The sequence below is a fragment of the Thalia democratica genome, unplaced genomic scaffold (assembly GCF_965202585.1).
Source record: "Thalia democratica unplaced genomic scaffold, ktThaDemo2.hap1.1 HAP1_SCAFFOLD_1280, whole genome shotgun sequence".
Lineage (NCBI taxonomy): Eukaryota > Metazoa > Chordata > Thaliacea > Salpida > Salpidae > Thalia > Thalia democratica.
The window spans coordinates 14332-32928 of record NW_028140171.1 but is presented as its reverse complement, the minus strand read 5'-3'; the positions used below and the strand labels follow the sequence as shown (position 1 = coordinate 32928).

Below are 18597 nucleotides of genomic sequence, written 5' to 3'. Positions count from 1 at the left end.
CTTGGTCGTGTTTCGAACGGTAAAACTTTTGGATTAGATAGTTTTTTAAACACATGTTGTATTATTGATGGTTAATTTAATAATGTACTTAGACAACAATGTATATAGTTAACTATAAAATAGCTGATATAAATAGAAAATAGCTTTGATCATTTTTTTTTACAAAAACATGCCTTCTTAAGTTAGCTTTATATAAGTTTTACTGGTTACAATAATGATGTTTGTAAACTGAAAAAGTAGTTATATATTTCTAGTTAGATAATTGAGAACAAACATAAACAACTATGACATGTTACTGTTACTAAACGTTTGATATTATGTAAAATTGATTGAGCAGAGATAGCATCAGAAACATGTTGTAAAGGCGTTCATATATCCACATGTGGCCACTATGTACATCACAAATGTATGGAAGACTACCTACGTACTGTGGGCAGCGGCAACACTTCCTATGAAAACGTAATTCAAAACGGATTTCAGTGTCCGATGTGTAGGAGCCAGTCTAATTTCATTCTACCTGCCGATTTTTACGATAAATTTAACATGCGGTTGGTTTTTATTTTAATGCATTTAAATAACATTTTTTAGATAACAACTTTATGATGAAGTAAAGTTTTCAAAGAACTTTAAAAAAAAATATTTTACATGTAACAAAAAAGAACAAACTTAAACAAGGTATTTTTACTAAAACTCTAAACAGTATTTTTGCAAAGTACCTTAGTTTGATTTTTCATTAATTCCTACCTCTGTACACCTTTTTTTTAATAAAAATATAAGAAAAATAATTATCCTTAGCATTTGAGTAGAGACATTTGTTTGATAACAATATAAAGCTTTGATAAGTCTATATTGTGATCTTATCATTTTGAATTTTCCAAAAACGTTAAAATATTTTTAAGTAATACACCACAATGACATATTTTTAATGCAACACAAAGATATACGAAAACTGATGACAAGTTAATACTATTTTATGTATAATTCTTCGTTTTTCATGAATCTATAAGAAGTTTTTATACTTTAAGAAAACGTATAATATTTTTAATGTATAAAACGTTATTGTTCTTTGAATTTTGTCATAAATGGTTTTTTTTTTTTAACTCACATAATCTAAAGTTTTTTATTTGAAAATCTAGCACTGTTTATTTACTTAGGAATCTAGTTTTCGATAAAGACCTTAGTATTTATTATTATATCGTGATATTATAAACGGACTCCATTATAAAATAAAATTAAATTTTTTTATAGTTAAAAGTTTAAGTTTTGATAAAATTTTACTTCGTATGTTAAAATATCAACGGTCGTAGTAAAAACTGATAATTAGACTTTTCTCTGCAGAAAATAATATTTTGTATATAATTATAGTTTAATAAATTTTTTTTACTAAACCAAAAACCATATCTTTGTTTTTTTAAGTTTAAATATTTTTTTGCGTTTTCTATCAAACATGGTAATATACTTTTTTTTTAAATTAAAGGAACACCAAAGCTATTAGAAAGTAATTTTATTGTCATTAGTGAAACAAAGTTCTTAGCACCGAAAAGTGCATGATTTTAAAAATCGTGTTTTTGTAACAGATTTCTTTCTATTGCTTCAAAGTTTTTATTGTTATATAGCTACATCATTCAGATAAGCGTAAAATTATAGTGGTTTTTGAAATAAACTTGTAACGGACTGTTGTTGTTATAACAAACATTTTAAAGTTTTGTATCAGATTGCGATACATACGTAAAAGTTTGGTAACGGGGATATGACTGAATTAGAAAATGATGGTCAATTGTTTTTTTGAAATTTTTATCCAAATCTTAATTTTTACTCATCTATACTTTTTTGATTTCTCTTTTAATTTCTGCAATTACAGATAAAACAGTTCATTGTTTATTACTGTATTTTTAGAAGAAGTACTATCAACACTTTGAATTGTAATTCATGTTTACAATAAATAAGGTTAACCGGTTTTAGTAATAATTTAGGTATAAAAGAATTTTACAGCAGTGAGAAAGACATTAGAGTTATTAAAAAAGATAATGTATTACTTATAAAGTTCTTCGCATCAAAAAATAATAACAAAATAGTCTTTAAAACACTTAATTTTTAGTAAGGACGAAACTAGATCGCAAAATGTGGCAAGAATTGTTGTTGATGGTCGTGCGGTTCAGTTTAGTGCTGAAAATTTTTTGGATACGTATTAAAAAAATTGTTTTAAGATATCATTATGCTACAATTATTTTTTTTAATTTTCATATACCACATACCTTAGTTTTTTATATATAATACAAATAAGTTTATTGTTCAAATTCAATGGATTATAGAACCACAAAATGTTTTAATTTCTTTGATTTTGTTAGATTTTATCTTTACTGCTAATCCATATACGTAAATATTTATACGAAAAATAAAAAAACCATAACTAAAGAATGGTATTACGCAGGAATAACCATAGTAGCAAAATATTTCGTAACAAAGGTTCTCGATTGTTGAAATCATTGTGGACAACATATCAATGAATAAAAAATCTGTGCATACTTGATTATTAATGCATTCTATTATAATAACTTTTAAATTGTTTTTGTATATTTAACCAAAATCTACTGTTATTATGGTTTAATTTTCTGGTAGTTTCAGTATACTAAAATTCATTTAGGAGTTTTAGATTTAAAGAACAAAAAAATTTTATAAAAAAGTATGGCTTTTTTTATATAATTGAACAGGTTTTCTGTGCATATTACTTTAGATCGCAGTTTTCAACTGTACTCGGATAATTTTCTAATTCATAAAAAACGTCTGTATCACACTGTAACTTCTGTTTTTAAGTTTAAAAAAAAACTCGCCATTTAAAATAGATAACATACATTCTATTTTACGATTGCTTATAATATTTTTTCTATTATTGCAATAATCGAGTTGATTTAGAAAAAACATGATGTTTTTCAGAGAAAGCTATCCAGAATTAATAGTTATGAAAATATACAAAGCACTATACGAAGATGCCCCTGACTTTCCTGAAAAACTTGAGTACTATTTTCATGGCATTCTGCGCTACAATATACATGCGCGTCTTATGCAGTGCCACGAAGAATTTTCTCAATCAAACATTATATCTTTACTAAAAGGACTTTCTACTGATACCTCATACACAACTTTTGATAAAATGCTCGTTAAAAGAAGTATTCCAATACGTGAGTTATTTTAGATTTTTTTTCTCTGCACTGCACATACTATATTAGTTTTATTATTTTTAATTTTACTGATAATAAATGTTAATGACTACGCAATGGACCACAAAGAACAAATCAGACCATGTGACAAAAGTTAAAAACTTAGTACAAATAATTTAATTAGAAATTTATCAAGCTTTAATATTGTATTGTAAAAACTCAGTTTGACAAAAAATGCTAAATTTAAGAAAATATATGAAATTTGAAAAATATTCATTTTAGTAGAAATTAACCCTGTTTTTGACGATCGGCTTTAACACTAACAAAAAAAAGTTAAAACAAAGTTTTATGAAGCTGGTTAAAGTCTCTTTTAAGCAAAATGTTTAATGTAATCTTTTTTAGTTTCATATCTAAAGATAAGTTTAAGTATCTATGCTCTAATATCTCTTCTGCAAGAGTACCTTAAGAAACTTAATAACAATTAGAAAAATAAAGCAAAGTAAATTCAGCAGTTGTTTACGTTTGTTTGTGTCAAAGTAAAAAATAAGGACAAGGTTTTGTTTACTTGATTTCTTGTTTTGTTTATTAAACATTTGATGTATTAACTAAACAAAATAAGAGAGTTTTAATACCTATCTTTTGATTTGTACAAAGCTATTTTTTTTATAGAATAATGTCGAACATTACTTTAAAATGAATAAAAATAAAGCATATAGTTAAAAATTTTAGTAATTGTTGTTTTATATACTTTTTGCAAAATTATTTATAATCAAAATAAATCTTTATCGAATTAATGAAAAAGTTTTCAGGTACAATTACAATTCTTAATAATATACATAAACATTTGAATTGTAAAAAGATATTATCAAATATTAAACGATTTTTATTTTTGCTACATTTTTTTGTGAACTTTCTAAACTTTATTTTTTTTAAATTGAGTAAGGGTGCAGTAAAAAAAATAGTTTGCAATATCTGTTTCAAAGATTTGATTTTTATTTACACACTGTGACAAGAAGTATTTATAAGTTTTTGAAACAATGCTTTTATTCTACGGTAGTGTAAGCTAAAAATTAATTTTTATTAGTAATTTTAATGGCAACAGATAAGTTATTTATTAAGACTAACATAGTTAAATTAGAACCTCTATTGAAGTTTTACTTTTTTTTTGGAAACTTGCACTCGAATTTTATAGTCTGTAAGTCAAAGAAAAAAATATATGAGTGGGACTTAAGACGAGTAATAATATACAATTATATTCAACAGACGTAATATTTTGATCTTAAATTGTTTACATAGTTCTATAAACTACCCAATAGTAACGTTTTGTACAATACTATATGTTTTTGTTGTAACAGAGAAGTTTTTAGAGGGAACACTGTTTTACAATAGAACTCTATCTTGTGAAATGTATTAGGTTTCCTTTTTATCAAATAGTCGAGACCTGTATTTTCTTTATTTACTGAATAACAATGTCTAATAGGATTTCTAAATCTTTTAACATTCCGTATTAGTCTTTTCAAGCTTAAATCGTTTTCATAAAACATATACTTTCAAAGATTTTCTCTCGCAATCTTTATAGGCATGTATTTTAATTTTCAGAAAGTTGATAACAGTACTTATTAGCTTAAGAATGGTTATCAGTTTTAGAAATTTTATGAATTTTTTTTGAGTCATGATTTTTATCGTTTCTTGTGTAAATTTTTTCACAGTGTGATTTTGCTCGTCTAATTAAGCGTTCGGCAACCTTTTATAAGTTGCAGACCAACTTTTTAGAAAAGTTTCGCTCGCTGGCCGCACTTTAAAGAAAACAATCTTCGTGGGCCGCAGTTTTTATAAAATAATTGTAATAGTCAATACAAAATATCTATTCAAATCCAAAAGTGTTATAAAGTAAGCTATAAAAGAGCACTAGTAATAAGTTATTACTTAACTTAAATCCTAATTGTAAGTCTAATTAATAATCATAACTTGTAGACCTTAAGTTGGGGTGTACGACGATTCAAATTCTGACAAATCAAATTCTTATTTTTTTTTGTTCTGGCAACAACTCAAAAAAAAAACATATTTGAAACAAATAAAGGAACGTATGAGGTCTAATTAATACCTACAGACCGTTTTTTTATTTTGCAAACTTTTAACTATTTTTTAGATATGACTAAAATAAGATTTGAAATATAATAACTTTTAGTAATTTTTATAATTCTTATTTCGTAGTTTTTAATTTCAATTTGGTTTTTTATATCATAATCTTATTAATTAAATCTACTACCACTTTTTTTATTTTATTTAAACACTTATTAATTTTTGAGGTATGGCATAACAGTTAATTTTTTAAGATTTTGAATTGTCGCGTATCCCTTAAATTGGGTTAGAATCAAAGCTAAAATAAAAATTTAGCGAGCTATCATTTGAGAATAATATATTTCCTAAGTTTGCGCTTGTTTTACTTTTTTTTTGATTTCAAGAAACTGGTTCTTTAACTACTTTGTTATATTATCAAGTGTTATTGGTAAATACGAAAACTTAATAAATTTTTAACACCTAGGTGATTTGTACCAGATGTTTGCGAAAGTTGCGATATCAGAGCGGGAAACAGATGTTTATTTACACTCAATATCAAAAGAACACCCACAACCAAAAAGTATGAGCTTGTTAAGCAGGTTAAGTACTGAAGAAACAAATGTGCTTTACAACGACACGCCAATATTATTCTGTGATCCAATGTCATTATTTATAAGTGTGGGTAAAATAGATCAATAAAAATTCTAGACCCATTAGATATAATTTGATATTTCAACATAATAAAAAACAACTACAATGGCAGTTTATATTTTACGTTACTTTATCACGTTTAGCTTAGTTGTTAACAAACTTATATATTTTGGAAAGTTTTGTTTTTAGATTTTACCTCGTGAAGAGCCTGAATCAGTTGATCATTTTCAACAAACATTTTTATTAGTTTTTAGAATGGCCTATATTAAATCATTGGTGTTCGTTTTGCGTCACTTTTCCGAAGAAGAAAGAAAGTGAGCATAAATTAATTTAGTTACATTTTCAAGTTTATCTGTTTTTAATCATTTTTATGAAGAAAACGTAATGTTGTTTATGCGTTGTTTTAATGCTTTCAGTGCATGGAAACGAAAGGTTTGTACCGAAGAAAATGCGTCAAATAATAAATCTCACTCCTTATTAAACCAAATAGTGGCTTCTTTACTACATCATACGACTGCTGAGTTTTTTGCTAACGATGAATTGTCTTTACGGCCTACTGACATTTGCCTTAGCCGACCAGGTGCCGTGTTTTCTCCCCAGGTTTTTATTTCAAATTTGAAATTTTTTTCTTATAAAAATAGTATCGGTTCAACGAAAAAAGCAAGTAGTGAAAAATGTGAAACTGATAATTTTTATACTTAAATATATTTTATATTCACTTAAAATTATTTTTTAGCTTAACTAATTGATTTTAGCACATAAAAAATATAGAGTTTTAAACTTTATATGAATTGGTGTTAAAAAAATTATACCGTTTTTCTGCACTGTTTTCGCGGTTTTCACAACTTACATATCTAATAATAATAGAAAAGCCTCTTACTCAGTTAATCGTGTTATATAAACTATAATATTCAGTTTAAACATCCTTGTTATTATTTTTACAACTATAGGTAAGTGATCATATAACTAAGATATTACTTAAACTTTTGTATTCTTAATTTAAAAGCTTAAGCTGATTTTTTTGTTAGTTAACAATAGTTCAGAATATATTTTTTTAGTCCGTAATAACGCACATAGAGACTATGATGGAAGTTTTTTTAAAACAAGCTGCTTTATTGAAATATGAAATGTTTGGATTAACTCACGAAGACCTAAGCTGTAAATACCTCGACTCACCTGCGAAAGTTTACGCAAAATTTTTAGGTAAGTGTAGTTTTTTATTGTGTTTAATACATTAAATAAATCTGTTAATTTTTTATAATTTAATAGATTTTTTTCATTGTAAGAATTGAATAAAAAAGATTTGACTAAAAAAGATTTGACTATTTTAAATTTAAACATTGTGTTGTAAATTAGTCAAAATTATTTGCAAAAAATTTATATTTTTTTGATGGAGTTTAAGGTATAAAAAGTGTTTTATCATCATGTTTTTTCGTGTTTATCTTGCTGGCAGGGTTGCTAAAAAGCCTAGAATTTGACAATTTTTGCAAAAAGAACCTGGAGTTTGAGTGTTTTTGAAAAAAACCTGGAATTTTACACAATTTTTACATGTAAAATAGCTAAACTTATGATAGAAAAGAAAATTCTATTGTATATAATTTTTTTTATTGTAAAACACTTTTTAAGTAGAATTACAGTATATTTTCAATACTTTTATAGCATTTTAGAACTCAAGTTTAAATTTGCACTAAAATAGACCAAAAAACTCATACTTTCCAAAAATCTGGAAGTAATTTAGAAAACATGAGAGCATTTTTCAAAAAACCTTTAGCAACCCTTTATTGGTTAATAAGTTACAGTAATGTAACACCACCAAAAACGTCTAAAATAATAAATTTTAATAAATATTTTTTAACCTCTATAAAAATTCTGATAATACTTAAGTAGCACATATAATATTATTATGTAAACTTATTATAAACTGAAAATTTTACTTTAAATATTTATGATAACTTCAATATACTAGTGTTTCATAAAAAGTATAGTTGTGCTGCTTTTTTTTCTAAATTTAATATATATATATATATATGTAAAACTATGACATATCAAAAAAATTAAGTTTTTATATGGAAAATACAAGTAGTTTGTGATTTTAATTTCGAGATATTAGGGAAAAGGACATAAAATCACAAAATATTTTAAAACTTGATTTGAAAATTTTCCAGTCATTTGCCCTTGATAGCTGTTCTCTTAACTTAACATCAGGATTTTAACTTTTCGTGATCGCCAACAATAGGCAAAAATTAAAGATATATCGATTTCTTTTATACTCACAATTTTTCTAGTATAAGTGAACGTATTGTTTTTTTTTAATTTTTATAAAATAACCCTGTGTAAGTAGTTTATTTAAAGTTTACAAAGTCACGACAATCGAGAGTTGTTGAGAATAAATACATCTTATAAGTCTAACCTAACCAAGTAGAAATTTGTTTCTGGTTTTGTATTTACTTGAAATTCTGCCTTAAAATAACAAAAGTATCTCACAAAGATGACTAAACTTTAAAACTATTTGTATTTTAAGTGTTAATAATAAAAAACTTTTTCAGTTTTATGGTTGCAATTAAGACTTAAATTTATAAAAATGCACGCTACTTTACTCTGAGAACATTTTATTTTTTAATACGCAGTATTAATTTACAACATGTCTTTTCGTAGGACGAAAAATGTTAAAGATCTAGTAAAGCCCTTTTAATGAACTCCCTAAGAAGTAATAACTAATCAACTAATTCTTTATTTAAAATGTTTAATGTTTTCTATACTTTTATTTTTGTAAAACTCTGTTTAATATTAATTAAAAATCTTTTAATCATTAAACTATTATTAAACAAACACATTTTCGGCAATTGATAGCATATAGCAGGGTTGCCACTCGGTCAGGAAAAGTCAGGAAATCAGGAAAAGTCAGGAAATCAGGAAAAGTCAGGAAAAATTTAAAAAAATGACAAAAGTCAGGAAAAAAATGGGGGGTTTTGAAAAAAAGTCAGGAAAAAGCAGGAAATTTGATAAAATTAAAAAAAAAGTCAGATTTTGTCAGTTTAAATTTACAAAATTCCTTGTTTTCCAAAGCCTTCAAATGGTAAAAATTAATTAAAAGTCCTTTAAAGTTAGAAAAAATTCCAAAATTTTCCTATAAATTTACAAAAATATTTTATTTTATTTCCAATGCCTTTATCTGGTATAAATTAGTAAAATATCCTTTATAAAACAGCAAAAATTTTCTATTAACATATTGAATAAGTACCCTACTTGAACAAGCAGATTTTGTAAGCTTTTTAGTATTGATGATCTGTAGCAAGGACACTTCCATATTGAAACTGTGGTATATACACAAAAGTTTATCTAGCATAATTTTAGAATCAAAGTATTTTATCAAAGTACATACATTTGAAAAAACAGTATTTGATTAAGTTCTTTATTGTTTAAAGGTTATAATTGTAATAGTCCGTTATTGTTTTAAGGTTTTAGCTGTGAAAGTTCCTTGTTGATTTAAGGTTTTAAATGTAAAAGTTCCTTATATGTCGTCTTGTTATTTAGATAAATTTATGCTAGGAAATTCTAAAAAATTGTGTTCTTTATTGTTTTAAGGTTTCAAATGTAAAAATTTGTTATTGTTTTAAGATTTTAGTTGTGAAAATTCGTTATTAATTCAAGGTTTAATTGTATAAGTTCCTTATATGTCCTTTGTTTATCTAGATACATTTATGCTAGGAAATGCTAAAAAATTGTGTCTTTTTTCAGACAAGCTGTGTTTATAAGGTAATAATACAAGTATTTTGCTGATAGAGCTGTTTATTACAAACATCAATCATACACAGATGGTTCAAATGATGTACTGGAAGTTTGATGATAGAGTTCAGCAAAAAAATGTTGTTTTTGTCCTGTATTAAATTAGATTGAAAGCTTTATATAGTTTTAAGTGTTAGATTATGTATTTTAAAATAAGTTTATTTTAAGAGTTTGTTTTGGAAAAGTCAGGAAAATTTTGGTAAAAAGTCAGGAAAAGTCAGGAAATTTTTCTCAGCTCGATCAGTGGCAACCATGATATAGTAAGAATTTATACAAAAGTATATATATTTAAAAATTTTAGGCTGTTACTTATTAGTGATTTCATAATGGTTTTTTCGGTAAAAGATGACTTAAAGCTATTAATATATTAATGTTTAGATATCAAAAACTCAAAATGGTTATGTCAGTGATTAAGTAAGTAATAGAATTTCTTAACTTCGAAGTTTTGATACTTTCAGTATTTACTGGAAAAAATTTAATTTTTTATCATTTAAAAGCAATCCAACAAAAATGACTTTAAACTCTTATTTATTCCTTAAGTTTATGATTTCATTTTCATCGCTATAGTTAAATTTGACTGAACGTTATGTACAACTTCAGTAAAACTATTTGCTGCAATTGTGAACTTGACAGTTTTTTAATGAAATTTCATGCAAAGCTGTTATTCCTACAAACAAATCAAAACATTAAATGAAAAAATATTAATATAATTAGATATTAAATATTGAAATACCCCAAATTAGTTTTATAAGGTAAAACTGTGGTTTGTTTTTATAAAGCTTGGTTAATTTTAGTTATCATAGTTCAGAAAAGTTCATCAGCATAATATTTTGATTTAAAGAAATTGAAATTCTCAGTTTGAAAATATTTGCTCTTATTAACATATAACTGTTAATATACAAAAAGTTTATGATATACTATTTTTTTCCGGTTAATGTTATGCGAAGCTCTTCTTTTTATACAAATTTTAAAACAAGTTTCTAAAGAATTTATAAATTAAACTTCAACAAAAATTATAGAACTAAAAATCACTCCAATTAAATATTATATTTCTAGGAATTTAAACCAAAGTTTTTGCATTAAATTCTTGGTATCCAAGTTCAATTGAGTTTCCACCTGTTAATCTGATACAACATCGAAATGTTTAGTTTTATTCGTAACATAATATCATCTGAATTTTAGGCTACTGTGTAATTTTTCAATAAAACAATTCTTATTTCAGCCAGGAAATGAAAAGTAGGTTGTTGTGTGCATAAGTTCAAATAAACAAGAACTTTCTTATTAAATATGTTAAAAACAGTTTGAAATTGTTTATTTTATTTAAACTTTATAAAACTTTTTCTCTGAAAACCTTGGGTTAGAAAAAGAGCTTGAAACTATAAATTATAAATTAACTATAATTAAGAAATGTTTTTTAACTTTGTGATTGTAAAGCTGTAAGATGTATTTATACCACTAATAGTTTTTCAATAAAGTGTTGTAAAAAAGTTTTTTAAACCACTATCTAAACATACCTGGTTATAAAGCTATACAGTAAAAGTTGCAATTGTAATCATAAGAAAATAAAAAGTTTTATAGTTATATGAATAAAATTTAAAGATAATTATATGAATATGAATTAAATTTGAAAATAACTATGTCACATTTAAGCTAAAAGTTAATATAAGAGTGACAAAACCACAACAAATACTTTGAGATAATGTATAAAATATCGAACTAGCTACATTTAACTTATCTTTAATTACACGAAAAATCCTTAAACACTTTGGTTAATACTTTTATAGTTTATTTTAACTTTTAACTTGAGTTTGAAGCCTTGATATTATATTAGATTACTTATAAGAAATATTAATGTACTTGAAGCTGGTTTTTTGAATACATCTTTTTTAATACCCGTTAAATAGTAAACTTTATGTTTAATATCTAAAACAGGGTTGTCATCCTTTTATAAGTGGCATATCAGTCCGTGGGCCGCACTGCATACAGAAATGCGGGCCGCAGTATTTTAAAACTTTTAAACAGTACAGAAATACTAATTTAATCATAAAATTTGATTAAATAAGCAATAAGACTGTATAAGTAATGAGTTGTCATTAAATTATAACTTAAATGTAAATTTTACCACAGAAACTTTAATTTTTATTTTTAACATCAAAATTTACCACAAAAACTATTCTTTTTATTCAGAACATTAGTCTGCTATTTTAGTTAATTAAAAAAAGACAAAGTCTTTTATTCAACACATGTGTTTCAACAAATTTTCATCAGTAAGATACAATTGTAACAAAATAAATAATTTTTTTAAAATTTATCTAGCCTCATAATTACATCAGAAATTAGTTAATCAAGCAAAAAAAAATTAGTTAAAGTTCTAAACAAACATAATTTAATACAACATGAGGGCGACTAATTAACTAAACAAGGATAATGAATAATCAAAATATCTCTGCTTAAATAACTCTGACTTTTTGAACGAATGTAAATGGCTTCAATTTTGACCAGGTCAAAAATATTGTTACAAGTTCTTAACGTTTTAAATTTTGTTTCATTTAAATATCTTTGACAAATCGGATTTTTAACTTAATGTTCTGATATAAAAGATCTATTCATTGCGTTTGAAGTTGGTATACTAATTGTCTTTGTCTGATTTTTAATATGTTCTCTTACGCACTTTGGAATGTACTCTTTAATTCCCGTTTCAAGGTGCCTAGAGGTTTGACCAATATAACTGTTTGGACAACAGAATAAAACGTGTAAACCACGCAACTTTTATGTTTCTTAGATATAAGGTCTTTACCTAAGGACTCAAAACAGAAGTTGATGTAAAAATTACTGTAGGTTTAGCAGCACGGTATACTTTTTCCGTTAATTTCTTAATGTTTCTTTCCATTTGACTCAATTTTTAACTTGCATAAGGCAAAATCAAAAGAACTGGACATTTTTCAGGACCATAAGGTTTTATGCAATTTAATCTGTTAACTTCAATTTTAAAAATTCTTATTGATCGAAGGATTAGAATATCCCTTCTTTGGTAGGATTTATTTTATAACATTAAGTTCAATCTGAAAAAAATCTTGAGAATATATTTTATTAGCTCTGTGAAATAAGGTTTTAATTAAACCAATTTTTCTTCTCGTGCTACAATAAGATTGGAAATTTAGATATTGACCAGTGAACAAAGGTTTGCTGAATACCGACGAGATAATTTTATCATCTTATCTTTTGATCGAAACGTCAAAGATTGATGTTTGATTATTTACTTCAGTTTCTTTGGTGAACATGGTAGCACTATGTAGGGAATTCAATTTATCCAATAGTAAAGAACTAACTCTTTCACTGTCACTAATGATAAAACAATCGTCCACGTACTGTTACGTACTTAATTCTTAATTTAAATTCAGGTAATATTTTATATTCCAAGTGACCCATAAAGATATTGGGCAATGTAGGTTCTAAAGCTTATTTTCTTTTTATTATTTAAAAAAAAGAATTTTATTTAGTCCCTGTACCGCAGTTAGCCAATTCTGATCTAAAACATATCGAAAACAAAGTAAACTGTTAAAAGTAAATGTGTTAGTATAAATAAGGAATGAATACGCGTTGGTTTTATATTGGTTATCGTTTTTGTCAAGTGTCTTTTTAGAATTAAATAGTGGCTTCATGGGCTAGGGATGAGGTAGCGTGCAAATCAAACACACAAGATAAAAGTTTAATATTTTGAATTTAGATGGTTCTTAGTTTATAAATTTTATAAAGTTATTTGTTTATAGTACTATTTAAAAAAACATTAGATTGTAAAATAATAAGTTTTACTCTGTGGTTTGCATTATGAATATAATAACTATTATATAAATGATTTAGTTTTAATAGTTAAACAACTGATTTCTGCCAGCCTTTTATGTCAGTTAAACTACTACCTTATGTTTGATAAGTATATTTTATAATGAAACAGTAAATAGTTTAACTTAAATATTTTAACTTACGTGTAAATATGAAGGTTTCATATTGCTTTTTTTTCTTTATTATATTGTTCTGTTGTATTTTATTAGCTTGATACTTATACAGCTTAAAACTCAGATCAGTTTTGGAGATATACAGAGTCAAGGCAATAAAATTAGTATTTATTATAAAAACTAAAAAACAGAGAAAAATGAGAAGATTTTACTAAAAACTATATTTTCTTATTATTTATAAGGAATTTCAGATTCTTAGCTAGTTTTTAAACTTTGTAAATAATAAAAGTTTAAAATTTTAATGAAATAAATGATATTGTGAAGATTTTAAGATATTTCCGTTAATATTTTTCACTCCAACATTCTGGCGTTTTCAAACTATTTAGAAATATCACTATAAATTTTGAAATCTCTAGTTTAAAAACCCTAGAAAAAGATACATTTTTAGTGTTAATAAATGGTATAGTAAATTTCAAGCACAAAGTTATCCGCCTTACATTCAATCAAGAAACATTTCACAAAATATACTATATTTTTAATGTAAATTATTTATTATATATGAATCAACTTTTAAGTTTTAAATTCAATGGTTTTTTGTAAAAACCGCCCTAAATTGAATAAGAATAATTTGGTATACTATCAAAATCCACCCGATTTTTTTTCTTTGTTTATTAATTTATTTTATATATTTAAAAAAATTATATTTTATTTACTTTTCACTATCACTATTACCCCTAACCCTTACCCTCGATCGGTAAGCGGTTCTCGAATTTGAATGGGTGGATTTTGAATGTGTCCCAATAGTTTTTACCTCCAGTATTTAGTTTTTATAGTAGCTAATAGATTAAAAAATAATTGGATGAATACTTTTTGTTATAAATATTTATATGTAGGTGTTTTTCCGGAAAACTATATGAGTGTTGAGCTTCACTTATTCTTTGAGTTGAAAGAAATTGACAGCTTAATCAATAAATGGCTCTATGAAGTAAGTTTTAGATCTTTTTTAACAAGATATGACACTTATAGTTATTAAATTAGTTTAAATATAATAAAAGTCTTAATATAAATCAGGTTTTTTAGTAATTTAATCACCATTCAAGAACTGTATAAGCATTTAACATAAAATTGAATGAATTGTTCATAACTGAATGCTGAGCTTTATTTTGATTAACTCATAATTGTTTAGGTTACCGGACTCTTAAAATAAAAATTAAAACATTGGTATATGAGCAGAGCATTAAGTATAAAAGAAAACCTATTTAGTCTTAAACAAAATTTAATTAAGGTAAAGTAAAGATTTAATTGAATAGCCGTTTTATACCTGAAATTAGTGCTTTTATGTGTATTTCATTGGGATAGTACTTATAAAAGCATATATGTCAGTTTTACACATATAACCATTACTGATAACTTTCACAAAAATATTACATTAATTTTTAAGCTCCGACCTATTAGCTTAAATCAGTTGATAATCGAACTCTAAACTTTCTCGAAAAACGGACCTTGTAGAAAATTCACCAAGTTTAATTTCTAAGTTCCTGTTTTTTAAGTATAAACTATATGAGTTACAATTTATCAAAACATACAACTAATTAATACGAGATATATTAAATACTTTTACCATTGAGCATTTTTTCAAATAAAAAAATAGTTTAAGTTTCTGAGTTATTTTAAACAATAATAAAAGTATAGTTAAATATTTACATGTTATTAAGTATCGGTCTTCTATAAAATCCAATTTTGAATGTTTTTTTCTTAAGTTTTTATTTTTAAAAAGTCAGCTGTTAATGCAAAAGAAGAATTTTAAAATCAGATTAAAAAATTTGGTCAAAATTTTAATTAAGAATTTATGTACGCTAAGCTTACATAAAACCACATTTACTGTTTTTCTCAAAATATTTTAATAACTACAATCCATCACGTGTGTTTTTTGAACTTTATACTCTCTTGTAAAATTATAAGTTTTTTCAATAAATTAGTTCGTACATTAGAATAAAAATTGTAAGAAATTTTTACAACTACGTGTAATTTTCATAGATCTGATTTTTTATTTGTTAATCTAACTAATAAATATTTTTTGGTGCAATGTTATACAAATTTTGCTTTATATTCAATATTTATACACTTGTATTTTATTGTAAAAACCTTACTTTAATAGTTTAAACTTACTTTAAGTTTTAGTTTATGATGTATTGGTCAATACTTTTTCAATTATTTATATTTTTACCAAAAAATGTCAGAAGCTGCTTTTAATTTAACCTCTAAAGATATTTTAAAGACAAAGACCAAACAGGTTTCAAACCTTTGTTAACTTAAAACAGAAATCAGTTTAGTTAATTAAAATATTTATCTTCCTGCTTTTTGAAAACTTTTAAATTTTTATGTTGATTTTAAATGTTTTTAAATAGGCAAATTATGTATATATTTACAACATTACTTTGTGATCTATGTATATAAAGTTGTTGTTTTTTTAATAAGTTACACTAAAAAATTAACTTCTAAAAATATATTGGATAAGTAAGTTAAATTTTTTTTTATAAGAATTTCATATTTTTGCTATCAGATAGTATAGTTTTATTGATAATAAAATAAAAATATTTTGATATACTTAAGTTTTGTTAAAAAAAAGTATTGTTTCCTATATTTCCTATGATAATCAAGTTTAAGGTGTTGCAGGGTGTTACACAGTTAATTAGTGTTTAGTTAAACCATTTCTTTTATGAAAACAAGTTTAGTACCAATTCATACTATTAAAAGATAAATAATACTTATATTTTTTATGTTGATCCATAGATATTAGTACAATTTACAGTTCAGCCTACTCCCACTTTTTTATCAATTTTACATTCGTTTTTGAAAATATTAAAACTCTACAGATAAACCATCAACCACCGTCAATAGAGTTGACTAGACAACTTATCTTACGAGGTATAAGTTACCAGCCAGAAAATCTTCCTACATTAATAAATCTTCCTAAAAGTTACAAAGACTTCTTTAGCTACTATAGAAATAAAGTTTGTTTGTTTATAATCTATACATATTACTAGGATTATTAAGTTCTTTATCGAAAAAAATTAAAAGTTTCTTTTTATAATACCATAAAATATTTTGTTGTATTTTTAAAATTTACTACAAGTAACATAAACTTCATAGAGACTAATAAATACTTACATTTAAACAGAAGTGTAAGTATTGCAATAAGGAGCCTTCAAGCCCGGTTGTTTGCCTCGTTTGCGGTGTTGTTTGTTGCTACAAAAACAAGGATTGCAAAGTAACGCTGAACCAAGCAACTTTGCACTCAACATGCAGACACGCACTGGAGTGTGGAAGCCGCACTTCAGTGTTCATGCTCGTCAATAGTGCCCATGTCATCGTTGTTAGGCCAACCAGATATACTTTGTGGGGTTAGTTTCGTTGTATGTTATTAATGTCGTAATTTTTTTTGCAAGTTTTGAGTATTTTCTACATCATAAGTTTTCTTTTAACTATAATATACATATCTAGTTAAGATTGTAGTTCTTTATAGTTTTTATAAAAAAATATTTTGTGAAAGTTTCGAGTTTCATATTTCCATAAATTCACAAAAGGAACTATTTATTTGGACGGAAATGGTGAAGAAGATATTGGCTGGAGGAGAGGTAAACCGCTCTATCTACAAGAAAAAAGATTTGAGTTGCTTGAAAAACAGTGGAGGAGAAACTTGTTTGAATTCGTTTATCGGCAGTGGCAGCATCATCTTCAATCGCTATAACTTTCTTTAAACACTTATTTTCTATCAATAGAAGACAAAAGTAAACTTATTTTTAATCATAATTTTGTGATGATGTTGAAATTTATAACTCTCTGCTCTTTTTTGTTCAAAACGACAACGCAAAATAAAGATTACTATAATAAAAAGAGTACTTAACTTACAACTTTAATATTTTTAAATCATTAAATTAAAATAGTCTCCGTTTCTTCTTTTCCAATCTTTTATTATCAAATTATAACTAATGTTCACAAAGCGATGCTCAAACTACAAGAGTGAAAAAAAAAATTTTGTTAAAATTTCTGAATTATAAACTTAGTCATCTTTTTTAAACTTTTGATGAGTGAAATTTTTTGATTTTTTTTCTATGCAAATATTTTTTTAATGGTCATTTTTACGTTTGATTTTGTAATAAAACATATTTTTTATCCAGTAAATGTATAAAAAAGATGTATTGTTTGATCTAAAGTAGACTTTGTGTACTTTAATATTATCTTGTAGTACTTTTTTATTATTGGTGTTACTTAGTATGTTTGGATAACTTGACTGTACTATAATAAACTTATACCAAAGCTTTAAAATGTTTCTTCTCGAGTTTTTTGTTAGAAATTGATAGCCTCAACATTTTATGTTAAAGAAACTTTTTGTTATCAATATAATAACTTGTAACGTTTGCAATAGCTGAAAGTTAAAATACTTATAATCATTTGTATTAATTCTTTGATGTTTTTATGTTTGAACAAAACTAAAAAATAACGAAATACAGTTTTTCTTCGGTTAATTTTAATCTTGAAATTTATCCCATAAAACTACTCAAATATTTTTGATACAGCTGTTATGTTAAATAAACTTTAAAATTTATTTTCTTTAAAAAGAAAGATGTTTTTAATTTTTAGTTTAGTTTTAGTATCCAAAAAAAGTAATATGTTTGAAAGGTGTGATACATAATAATTCAAGTCAAGATAATGTTATTTTTTAAAGCATCGTAGTTTATATTAAGTGTCTTAATTTGAGTTTGAAAAATTGCTGTAATTTTTTATACCGTAAAATATATTTTTAGCACGTAGAAGTAAATTTAAACTTTTGAAATACCTTTTATTTGGTTAAAATTAATTATTAATTTAGTTGGTTTTGGTTAAGAGCTTCTAATGAAAAATTGTAGTTAGGATAAAATTGTAAACATACATTGTCATAATTGAATTTAATTTGTCTTATTTGAATTAGTTAATAATAAGTAAAA

General features: G+C 24.9%; 1 protein-coding gene across 1 annotated transcript; it reads left to right on the top strand.

Annotated features, from left to right (window-relative positions):
• The first annotated feature begins 390 nt into the window (after positions 1–390).
• Positions 391–17360, top strand: LOC145848179 (E3 ubiquitin-protein ligase UBR3-like). Its single transcript, XM_082953838.1, has 10 exons — positions 391–548; positions 2935–3179; positions 5704–5897; positions 6060–6184; positions 6287–6470; positions 6929–7073; positions 14503–14594; positions 16486–16623; positions 16791–17013; positions 17197–17360. Exons 1-10 carry the CDS (start codon positions 409–411, stop codon positions 17358–17360), a joined length of 1650 nt encoding a protein of 549 aa, XP_082809964.1. The 5' UTR covers positions 391–408.
• Positions 17361–18597: the final 1237 nt, after the last annotated feature.

Bases quoted from the DNA above. Each gene is read 5' to 3' on its own strand.
- LOC145848179 (XM_082953838.1), top strand. From the start codon at position 409: ATGGAAGACTACCTACGTACTGTGGGCAGCGGCAACACTTCCTATGAA. The intron at 5,898-6,059 runs GTGGGTAAAATA...TTTTGTTTTTAG, and splicing joins CAATGTCATTATTTATAAGT to ATTTTACCTCGTGAAGAGCC. The intron at 6,185-6,286 runs GTGAGCATAAAT...TAATGCTTTCAG, and splicing joins TTTTCCGAAGAAGAAAGAAA to TGCATGGAAACGAAAGGTTT.